The sequence below is a fragment of the Phocoena sinus genome, chromosome 1, assembly GCF_008692025.1.
Source record: "Phocoena sinus isolate mPhoSin1 chromosome 1, mPhoSin1.pri, whole genome shotgun sequence".
Classification (NCBI taxonomy): domain Eukaryota; kingdom Metazoa; phylum Chordata; class Mammalia; order Artiodactyla; family Phocoenidae; genus Phocoena; species Phocoena sinus.
In genome coordinates this window covers 150,701,170-150,713,175 of record NC_045763.1, presented here as the reverse complement: position 1 = coordinate 150,713,175, position 12,006 = coordinate 150,701,170, and the positions used below count along the sequence as shown (strand labels likewise).

General features: G+C 38.8%; 2 protein-coding genes across 2 annotated transcripts in view; both read right to left on the bottom strand.

The window, feature by feature from the left end:
- Positions 1–10,240, bottom strand: part of C1H1orf116 (chromosome 1 C1orf116 homolog) — a 38,022-nt gene extending 27,782 nt beyond the window's left edge. The window contains exon 1 of the mRNA XM_032606883.1: positions 10,118–10,240. The gene's annotated coding sequence lies outside the window, so the exon portion shown is untranslated. The remainder of the gene's footprint in view (positions 1–10,117) is intronic.
- On the bottom strand, positions 2,629–11,741 carry YOD1 (YOD1 deubiquitinase). The gene is made up of 2 exons (XM_032607007.1): positions 10,118–11,741; positions 2,629–9,126 (listed from the first exon to the last, which is right to left on the bottom strand). The coding sequence occupies exons 1-2, from the start codon at positions 10,458–10,460 to the stop codon at positions 8,423–8,425; spliced, it is 1,047 nt and encodes a 348-aa protein (XP_032462898.1). The 5' UTR covers positions 10,461–11,741; the 3' UTR covers positions 2,629–8,422.
- Between the last annotated feature and the right edge of the window lie 265 nt (positions 11,742–12,006).

Sequence of the window (12,006 nt, the reverse complement as noted above, 5' to 3'; positions counted from 1 at the left end):
TGGGACCTAGTAAACCACACTCACTGCAGGTTGGGACCTCAAAGAGCTGTAACCCAAGAGTGAGCGTAAACTCTCCCAGCACTGGGATGGGGACTAGCTCTGTTGGACTTACTAAGTTACGGTTATGTCTATATACTCTACTTTGTGAGCCAGTTAAGAGGCTATCAGGAATAATTTTGTCTATATGTTGTATTTAACCTCAGCATTGATTTTGAACTTGACTCCTGAGTAAGCTTCAATTCCAAATTAACAGCTTTCAGCCTACTGCAATTATTCAAGAGGGCCATCATTAGGGTTTTAGACCTGGCGAAGTCACTGTGACACCTACTCTAATTATTAACAAGATTAATTAATGAAGCCCTTCAATTGAATACAGAGAAATGCCATCATAGTAAGATCAGAAAACTCTTCTTGTTATACAGAAGGAATTTTAGAAAGATAGAATGGCAGAGAAGCAGTTATGAGGAAGGCAGTTACCAAAGTAAAGACAAAAGACTATTCTCAAAGCTGGTTTCTCATGAATTCTTGATTTTTTACTAAACTCACACATATGGAAGTCATAAAAGTTTTAGTGAGTGTAGGAAAATACGTTCATGATACCCTGGCACTTGATGTCATCTGATAAATACCCTCAAAATCTATAAACACAATAGAGATAAAGACAATCCAAGTCAGAACAAATTTTTAAAACATAAATGTATTTGAGATGCTTTTCTATTCTTGAACCTCTCATTTTAGATTTAGAGATATAATAAACATAGTATATACTACTCCTAATTATTGAAGCCCTACTTTGTAGCCTCCACCTTATTACTAAATAAGAATGTAAGCCATTCCTTTCCAAACACTAACTGGATGGTAAGAGCAGAAAAAGAGAGGAAAAAAAAAAAAGAAAGAAAACCACATGCTTTTTTTTTTTCCTAGCGAAGAAGTTCTTTTTTTAATTATTCATTTCATAACTAGCATTTGAAACAAAATTTTCAAGATGTCAGGGGCCTAATGACTTGTAGCTCTATTTTTCACTCTGCAGGAGGTTACATCACAATATTTGACCTTAATATCAAAGCATCCCTTTCTATTTGTGTTAGGTTTTTCAGGTAAATTTTACTTTGTAATATTCACCCCTTACTGGTCTGAGTTCTTTCCTTCAGAGCCTCAGAGAATAAATGTACTTCAGAGCCTCGGAGAATAAATGTACTTCATCGTTCACACAACACTTTCCCAGATTTGAAGTTAGCCGTCACATCAATCTGAGACCCCTTTTCTCTTTTACAGGTAATTGTCTACAGTTCCTTCAGATATCCCATTACAGCTGTCAAACCTTAGATTTTCATTATGTTTTACAAGTAAAACCCTCATCCAAACCAATGCAATGTGATTAAAGCAGGATACATTAATACTATTGCTTCCTTTTTTCTAGATCTTTTAACTATTAAAATGCAGCTATTTCTGCAACCAAAGTCATATCACCCTGTTGGGATCAGAATAATAGTTAAGTACTATTGCTATTTCTTCCTCAATTCAACTATAAAGCCAGGTTTTACTCATCCTGGACTCACATAATGTGTTGTGTTAGAACTTAAGGGCAGGACTTCACATTTATGAGTATTCAATCTTAGGATTTTTCAGCCTGTTGAGATTTTTGAATTGTCATCTATTGTTATCTGTAACTTTAATAACTGTCTTTAAATAGTGGATGAAGACGGACTGCATGAGGCCAAGGATATAGGACTGACATAAGCCATCAGAGGTTTCTGGAAGTTGACACTGATTCGTTTATATAACCGTGGTCATAGATGTGGTTCTCAAATTTTTATTATCATCAAAATTATTTGGAGGGCTTGATAAACAGATTGTTGGCCTCATTTATTTCTGACTTCTGAGAATTTACATTTCTAAAAAGTTCCCAGGCAATGTGATGCACACATTTTGAGAAGCATTGCCTTATGGGTAGTTAATTGTTCAACAAACTACCACCGCATATGCCAGGAGACTCCTTACAAACCTTTTAATATGATGTTTGGCTTGACTTATTCTAAGGTTGGATTTATGTTGACCCCCAAAGACACATTTTGTCCTGATGCACAAATTGATCAGATTGCATTATGGTTCCACTTCCATAATTTTTATGCTTCCATTGAGAAGGAAAGGGTAAGTAGTTCAGTTTAGTTAGAGAGCCGAAACTCTGGCCAATTCTAACCCCAGTGCTGTTTCAAATAAATGTTTAAATGTTGATATTATCAAAGGTGAAATAAATTCTCCCAGAGAGATGTTGCAGTTTCCAAACAGATAGATCTAAGTTCACACAGACCTCAGTCTATTATAAATGAAAGGGAACATTCAGCCTTTCCACTTTGACACTTTGTCAGCAACAGACACTGAATTACAACTTTCAGGAGCTGATTGCATACCAGAAAGTTTGGAGTCAAAGACGGGAAATTTCAAATGCCCTCTGGTGTTAAAAAGAAAAAACATTTTACTTTCTCTTATCCAAGTGGGTTAAGACTCCACCTAGTGAGATTTGGCAGATATTCGTACATAAGTCAAAGCAGTGATGATAAATATGTAACTTGACTGTAGCAGCTGTTCACTGGCCCTCTGCCCTCCCCAAAATATGCTCAGACAACAATATTTTCACTTCATTTATTCCTTTAAAACAAGTCAATTCATACAATATTTATGTATTTAAAATTATACACCACATAAAATCAATGCATCTTAATGACAATGGCAAAATCACATAAGAGTTGTACAAAATGAAAGCAGACATCTCCCAAGTAGCAGCAGTGCGTTAACTTTGAAAAGATGCTGGCAAATAGACAAAATATTTTTAAAACAAGAAAGCACTGTCCATCTTCATTAAGAAAAAATATTTTCTTATGCCAAGTGAAAGAGAACTTTGTTGTTTGTCCTTCCCTATACTTTTCAAGTCATATTTTAAAGCTCTAAATTTGACAGTTTTATGGGTTTCTTCTTGCTTCAGTAATTTCAACCTCTACTGCATTAATATAGGAAATATAGGACTATTGTCATTCTCTATTCCTTTTGACAAACTATATGTACTTATTCTGTATTTTAAACTTAATACTTTTTTAAAGGAAAAAAAGTTACTCTTTGCTAAGGAAATTATATTTCCTGTAAACAACTTATGTGATGAATGGCACCAAAGTGAACTGGAAAACTGACAAGAATTAGGTGCCCTGGTCCTTTTAAGTAACTTACAGGCTACAACTAACTACATATCCTATACCAGTACAGAGTCACGCTCATGTAATCTTAGTAGGAATTGTAAACCTTTCTTAGGTTAACCTGTTTGCCTACAACATAACTAAATCATATCTTCACTATCCCTAAACTCTTAGACATAGATTTGTATTTTTAAAAACAAGTATAAAAAAGTATTATAGGGCTTCCCTGCTGACGCAGTGGATGATAGTCCGCCTGCTGATGCAGGGGACACGGGTTCATGTCCCGGTCCGGGAAGATCCCACATGCCACGGAGCAGCTGGGCCCGTGAGCCATGGCCGCTGAGCCTGCACGTCTGGAGAACTGTGCTCCGCAATGGGAGAGGCCACAACAGTGAGAGGCCCGCGTACCGCAGGAAAAAAAAAAAAAAGCATTATAGCAAAATCCTTGTAGTCATGGTTTTATACTGTACTGACAAGCCTTTCCATTACGGCCTTGCTACATTCTATGCCAAGAAATGGGGGAGGAGGGTTAAGGTGATGCAAAGGCATTGCTTGAAAAATTTTCTGAAAAGCATAATTCAAGACTAGGAATGCATTCATTTGAGGATCTCTTCTGTTTATGTGGCACTTTATCTTCTTGCCCCTTTCTCCCTTTACTCTGAAACAGCACAGCAGGGTTACCAATCTCCTCTAAATTCTATCAACCAAGACCTAAAGCAGCACCCCACAATTCAATATCAATGTAATAATTTCTTCTTAGTCAAATACTCAAAGTACTGTAAACAAAATGCCAACTAATTTCTGGAGAAGGAAAAACAAACAAACAAACCCTTTTCCACAATTAGGGAAGCTTTATAATCTTTTAAGTTGGATGAAATGTGCCGAAATGCCACAACTCTTAGTAAGAAAACATCTTTACTTAATAAACTAGCTTATTCAAATCAAGTGTTTCACTTTAGACTTAATGATGTTGCTTACACATGATGCTTTTAAGGCCTTTGACTCAAAAATCAGCTCAAAATCGTTTTGCTTAGAAACAAATGAAGGGTTTTAAGAATCTAATCTTTTCAGGGTTGTAGTAGTCATCTTTGTGCTACAAGGACAAATTTGAATACTGCCTTGTACAATGAATAAAGAACAATCACATTATAGAAAAAAGTAACACTTTGAATGCTAGGGCACAGAGCATGCTGCTAATAGTTACTGAAATGGAGTTCTACTGTTACCAAAACACCAGAACATTGTACCATTGGATACACTATTCACTGATGGTAACTGTTGATTAAGAAGAACTGATAGTTGGCAGTTCCAGAATTATATTTTAATGTCTTTGACAAGGTCCCCGGAGAGGGCTAACATGTAAACTTTTATTTCATATTTTTAAAGTGCTGCAAATAATAACAAATGTGTGTTCTCAATACATGAAAGAACATAAAAATCTTAATATATGGAAGTTTAGGAAGGCCACCTGACACATAAAGAAAACAAAAAATCACTCTGCTGCTCATCTTCTATACTCCCTATTCAATTTTTTCAAAACAGACATAGAAAACTATGTTCAGTTAGGGCAACTTGCAACATTCATGTTTTAATGCCTACACAAGATAGAAAGGATAAGCTAGACATGCAAGTTAGGCACATTTACGGGCATGTATAGCTAAATAATACGTTAATTCATTCCTGATTATGATTTTGCCGGGACTTGAACTTCATGGAATAATCAAGTGGTATGACTATATTAGTTTTTGCCAACAGCCTCAAGCTGACCAGCCCCCAAACCTTTCAAGGGTATCACTTGACTGTGCCCATTATCCATTCATGGAAAACCATTAAGAAATCAACCATGAACCACTAACAGAAGATGTACCATACTGATGTCTTCACGTGGCTATCACATCACAAAATTCCCAGAGATATTAACTTCTGAAATCACTCTCTCTATCTAGAAGTACATTCATTGCCCTACATCTAATCTTTAAATCCAAAGAAGAGTAAGAAAAAGAAGAATAAGGGAAAGGAGGAGTGGGGGATGGGAAAGCACAATCTTCATTCATTCTGCTACCAATGTAAACTATCCTCGTTTTAATTAAAAAAAAAAAAATCTTGTATGGCAGTCAAAAACTGAATGAATAGGAAGAGGGGTTTCACTCTACTCAACAGCAAATTTAAGAAAAAGTTTCTTTTAATCCTGTTGCAAGATTTCAAAATTCTCAAGATTAGAATTTACAGACATTAATAAACTAATTTCAAGAGTATAAGAAGTACAATTAAAAACATCTAAGTTCTGTGAGGCTTACAAGCTTGAGTTCAGAATTAGCACAAGTTTAGGTTTTTAAATCCTCAATAATTAAATGATCTGCAAATAGTGCTTCATCTTGAATTCCCCATGATCAGAACATTACTTAAAAGTCCTAGTGCTGAATTTCAGCAGCTGATTAATTTAAAAAGTCATAATTGAGAGCGATCTATCAGTGTCCAACTGAAGAATGCACAACCTAATTAACAGGTAAAACAGAATAAACTAAGAGCCCCTGAATAAATATTTGACTTGTTATAAAAGCATAAGCTTAAATATGCAAACAAAACCACTTAAAATAACAGGTTTAATTTTATAAAATATCAGGTTCTATTTCTTTCCATTTGTTAAATTGGAAATTTGTTAAATTAAAATCAAATGTATTGACTGAAAAATTATATATATCTCACTTTGCTGTACCCCTGAAACTAACACAACATTGTAAATTAACTATACTTCAATTAAAATTAAAAAAAAAATCAAATGTATTGATAGATAAAGGATACTCAATTTTAAAGCAACAGAAATTTATGCTGGGAAACATCAATATATACCTGACATCATAAATTACTCAATAAATATCTGTTGCATGAATAGACTTCTCTAAAATTCCAGTAAGCAAGTATCAAGTTTGGCCCCTGAAATACTTAAGAAAGGAAGGCAAGGTTTATGAATAATGATGCATAAAGCTCAATTTGATGGGTGCCACCCAGTGGTATACTCTTAACCTACAGCTTTAAATTTAATATTTTTTGGGGGAAATAAGATACAAAATCCTTTTAGACCTGATGACAGGTACAAAGAGATATTCAATCATATTCACTTGTACACATTATGATCGCCAAACATTAAGTCTCACAAACTCACAAGTGCTATTTTTAAGGCTTAAATAGAAAATTAAACACTTTTGAGCTACAGTGACCACAATAACTTATAATGCCTAAAAGACCTATTCACACAAAAGGTACTCAAGAAATGTCATCTAATGATTTCAAGCATATTTTGTGAATTGTTTCTTAAAGGTACATTTCTCCTAAATTGTTTACATATTCCTTAATTTTATATGGCTATCTCTACCAAGTGAAAGTGCTAAAAGTAAATCTCAATTTTGAAACATTTGCCAAGAAGATATGCTAAAATATACATGTGCTTTAAAGTATACCATTGGGTTTTTTTTTTTTTGGCCACGCCATGCGCCTTGTGGGACCTTAGTTCCCCAACCAACGATTGAACTCATGCCCTTGGCAATGAAAGCACGGAGTCCTAACCACTGGACCGCCAGGGAATTCCCATACCATTGGTTTTCTAAGTGAGATACTTAATCAAAAATGAGACCAAGATAATAAAACTTTACAACATCAGGCCTCTTCACATTATGTAAGATAATGCATAACAAATTATAATTTAGCATCCCTGATCGTCAGAAGAATTAAGAAAAGAGGTAGAAAACTTTTATCTGGAAGATCTCATAGTGAAGCTAAGTTTTAGAGGGTGTGCCTTGTGGATTATCCCACCAAGCAAATGGCTACACATCTAATATCAGTAAGAAGCAGAATTCTGAGAAGGCTGAATAAGGCAAAGATTTAAAAACTGTCATATTTTGTAAGTGAAACAAATTCATTCAATATTATTATTCCGATTACTTTAAAACTATGCAAAAGTCAAGGTAAAAGATGGTGGATAAAAGTGCTAATTTTCAGACACATGAAATCATTTAAAAGAGCATTAGTGGTGGGATAAGGCTAGCATGAAAACAAATTCCGTTTAGCCAAAGATCTCACAAAAACCAAACCAAAGCACGTTATAATTTTAGATGAAAAGTTTTTTTAGGAGTCGGAGGAAGTGCTCTTAACAAAAGGCTGAGGAAATCAAATCCCTCAAGGCAAATCTTAGGTAGAAAGGCAAAAAGAGAGCATTCAAATTTCAAGGAACTACAATTAAAAAAAATATCCTGCTTAATTTTAAAGTTTTATCCAATGCGCCAAAGATGAATAAATGAGTTGCATTAAAACATGAGGCCGGGCTTCCCTGGCGGCGCAGTGGTTGAGAGTCCGCCTGCCGATGCAGGGGACACGGGTTCGTGCCCCGGTCCAGGAAGATCCCACATGCCGCGGAGCGGCTGGGCCCGTGAGCCATGGCCGCTGAGCCTGCACGTCCGGAGCCTGTGCTCCGCAACGGGAGAGGCCACAGCAGTGAGAGGCCCTCGTATCACAAAAAAAACCACAAAACAAAACATGAGGCCAACGGTCTTTTAAAGCTTCAGTAATCTGCTCCGGCACCTCCTCTCTAATACATTCTACTTTTATAACACTAGAAATCCTTAACTGGGCACTATTAATTCTTGTTGTTAGGTAACATTCTCAAGGAGTAGACTCAACCCTGTAAAAATTGCTTCTTATGTACTTTTAACTGGTGAAGTACACATTTATAAAGTCTACCAAGTTGCAATATAAATCAGTTTTGACAATTCTGAGTATCTTCACTTGAGGAATCAATTCATAATTTAGAAACTATTAACTCAGTTTTTAAAAGGACTCAATTACCGGAGACACTGTGGTTGATGTCCGGTGGCCTCACCTGAGGCCTTTCGCATTACCCAAAATATGAAGTTGTTTTCTTCTACAAGTTAATGCTGCTGGGTGCTAGTTTATAATACTAAAACTCAGTCTTCAGGTTAGTGTCAGTAGGTAGCAAGGACCACCTATATTCTGTCACCCCAGCAGAGAGAGGGCATGTATCACCACTGTAGACACACATCTGTAAACTTGCACACTGATTTTAATCTTAACAAGGAATTCAGTGTCTTAGTGGCTTTAGGTTAAAAGGATGGTTCAAGCATTGTGTCCTTTTGTTCTTTAGGGTTACGAATAGCTTATTGAAAAACCCAGAACCTTCTGGATCTGTGAGGTAGTAGGCGTCAATCCTCATTATGCATGGATCACACTTCTCCGAAGTTGGTATGGCCTGTCTCCTTGGCATGGTCCCTTGCTTCTGCGTGTCCAGTTAATCCCTTCTGACATACCATGCATCTCAGGGTGAAGCGGTTTACATCAGTAAATTGTCTCTTGCTTCTAGCTTCATCTGCTAATTCCAGTGCTTGCACGAGAACAATATCATCATTAGAGGAGAAAATGGTCAGAGGAGGGGTGTCTGGGTTGGGGAAGACACGCTGAAGCGGATCATAGTGGATGCCATCGTAAATAAGCAGGACCCTTTTGGTATATCCTGCATCTTCCCCAAAACGATCAATTCGTACTGTCTGTGTATCCACCACACATATTTCGCACTGATAAAACTTAGACAAAATGGATATCTCAATAGCTCCACCCCAAGTATCATCCCTTTTGATCCAGTCACAGTACTCTTGATTTGTTTTTCCCAGTATTGCCTTGCTATAGAAGTCTGGATTGCTTGCTACAATTTGTGCTATGAGATGTCTCATCTCAGGGGCACAAGCTGGATTCAAGACTCCTCCTTCAACAACATAGTACACACTGGTAAAGAGGCAAGAGTTGTCTGCTGGGACCACCGCTCTGGTAAGCACAGGCAGAGTTTCCCTGATGTAACTAGGAGCACCATGTTTTGTAAATGCAGGTGACATTTTGGGCCTGGTTTGGTCTTCTTCAACAATCAGCATGTCGCCTGTCAAAAATAAAACAAATCCAGAACTGAAGAGAAAGTATAGATGAAATTGGGTGTTCACTAACCAAGTCTGTAAATTACAAACAGAAGGAGTTAAGGTATAAGCTGGGGTTACTAGAGAGAATACAGCTTTGCAAACATGTGACCAGTAACACTTTCTGTTCACTGTATCTTCATAAAGACGCAAATGGAACAAAGAGCAAAACACTTTAGGCTGCACCTCATTTAGTAAAGGGGCCTGAATTATACACCTTCATACTTGCTTAAAAAGATACATTTCAAGAACAAAATTTTCTTAAGCTTGCTCTCTGCAGTTTAAAAACACTTCCAAAAGGTGTTTGTCACAGACTCGGCCACTAGGGGGTCCTCTCCTTACGAAACTTACATACCTATCCTGTTCAGTGTTTACAGGATCCTTGATACAACAACGGAAAGCTTTTAATTACCATTATTGCTGTTCAAGTTTTAATACTGCACAGAAATAACTGCTGTTGTCTAGAACTTGAAAGGGCCTTTACTGGGTGTGTCAGAGCAAACTCTAAAACGAATACAACTGTCAAAGTAAGTATATATGAAGGTGATTGCAAAAATGAACCAGGAAAGCAAAAAAGTATCCTACATCCTTCAGACCGGCTGTCTTATTTCAGTGATATAGGGGAAAAGAGCCATCAGGACAGAGAAAATAGGTCCCATTTTTAAAATACTTTTGCGGACGCAGAGGGAAACAAAATGAATGAGACGTTTTCAAGAGAGACCAGAAAGCAGATTGAGGAAAGGTTAGTCCAAGGCTTTGGGCTTCTCACAGAGGCTGGGCCCTCCCTGCTAGACACTTGCCCTGGCCTCCGTCAGAGTTCTCTGTTCTTTTATCTTTCCTATCCTGTTCCTCCAAGCTCCCAGCTGACCCACACCACCTCGCCCTGACTGTTTGTTCTCCCTTATGCCTCTCTCCGACCTCTCAGGACTAGCCTTGGCCTAGCCTCGATTCCCTTACCTGACTGAATGGGCAAATCCCCCAGAATGGTATCCCCGTTGCTGAGGTCCAGGCACTCGGGCGGGTATCCTACGAGGATTCGCTGACAGCCGGGGGCGATCCCGGTGATGGCGGCAATTTGGCCCTGGAGTTCCCGCATCCGGGTCCGGCTGGACAACCCCTGCAAAACATGGGTGCCATCCTTGGCCTTGCAGCGGAGCCGCCACATCGTGTCGGTCCGGCCGGCCACAGGCCAGACACCCGTGGGGCCAGCTCTGGTCCCGGCAGCAGGTTGGCAGGCGCCGCCGGGGTAAGAAGCCGGCGGATGGACTCCAAAATAGCCACCCTTTGCCGGTCCAAACATCGCGAGATGTCGCTGGTTGTTACAGTTCTCGCGATACTCTGCGGCTTCTGTTTTAGCACACTCTTAAAGTGATAACTGATTCTCACCATCACCCCCTTCAGGAGGCAAAGGATGAAGATTTACCCGTATTCCTAACGTACGACTGGTCTTGCTACCTGTAGAGCAAGTGAGGTACCCTCCGCGTCGGAAGCATATAAGCTTAAGGGAAGAGAGCGGCGGAAGGAGCTCCTGAATCGAATACAGTGGAATGTATCCTTGCAATTAGGTCGGAAATGATTAAATTGGGGCTTCCAAACTACACCGGGAGAAACAGAATCATAGTTCGGAATGCAAACGAATGCCAAGAATGGTCTGTGACTCAAATGACCAGTCAAAGACAAACAAATACTCGTGGCTAGACTCATGGCTGCAGCAAACATTGACTCATTGAGGTTAAGGGGGCCGGAAGACTGGCCTTTCCACCTCCATAAGACTGTAACTTGAAAACGTCCATTTGCCACATCAGAAAGCGCAATATGAGGTCAGCATCTGGGCTGAGGGCAATTGCTACACTCAGGAGGTGGTGGCAGTATAAGGAGGAATGAAGAAGACCAACATGTGTCATCCAGATTCCAGTTCAGGACCTAGGTATACAAATACCAAGGCGACTCCATTCCTGCCTTCAAAATGGCAAATTACTTACGTAATCGAGAGAGAGGGTGGTGTGTAAAGGACATATAACTACTGAATTTCATAGCAACGTGATAATGCTAGATTATGTGACCCTTTTCAACCCTGTATCCCTAGAACAAAGGACTGTGCCTCGCAAATATGTGCTCAGTAAATACTTGCTGAATGGATAAAACGGAGTTGTATAGGCACAGAGAGGGCAACTGTGACATACTGGAGTTGTAAAAAGCTTCAAAGAGGAGGTACTATTTGAGCTGTTTTGAAGGATGAATTTAATCCCCAGGTGAAAGAGGAATAAAAACACCTCTGAATTTACCTCTCTTCCGAGAAATATGTACTCGTTCTTTTTTTATCCTGGATCCAGAGGAGCAAAGCCTACCCTGCTTAGAGGGGGTTTATCACCACAATCAAGCATCAGATGGGCCTGGGGGCAACTGTGAAAAGTTCACTTGAAATGTGCAAACTCACCTCCACTGTAAAAACCTGCCTCTGAATAAGTTATATGGAAACTATGCATCTTTTCAAAATTTTCATGAGCCAGTTTTCTCCTGGAGCAGTTTTCCTTTTTTGTTCTTCAAGATGGCCATAACAGACGTTACAGCGTGGGCTGTAAGCGAGAGAATAAATAAGGTGGTAAGTCCACTGGAGTATGTGCATGGGTCCAGGGAAGCCCCTGGTTCAGCGAAGAGAGTAGTTGATTTTCTTAGTTTACAGTGTCTGACCTAAGGGAATATGCAAACACCCTAAGATGTAATCAGCTTAAGTACTTTGGTAGTTTACTCTAGCAAAGCCTCTTCTATAGCTTACTTTTCAATTCATGGATCTAACGAGGTCCCGCTGGGATTCAGGGAGGAGAGCGTTAATCTCCGCAGAAACT

What these genes read in the sequence shown, in the direction of transcription:
- YOD1 (XM_032607007.1), bottom strand. Translation starts at nt 10,460, where the DNA reads ATGTTTGGACCGGCAAAGGGTGGCTATTTTGGAGTCCATCCGCCGGCT. An exon ending in GGATTTGCCCATTCAGTCAG is followed by an intron (nt 9,127 to 10,117) that starts GTAAGGGAATCG and finishes TATTTTTGACAG; the next exon opens with GCGACATGCTGATTGTTGAA.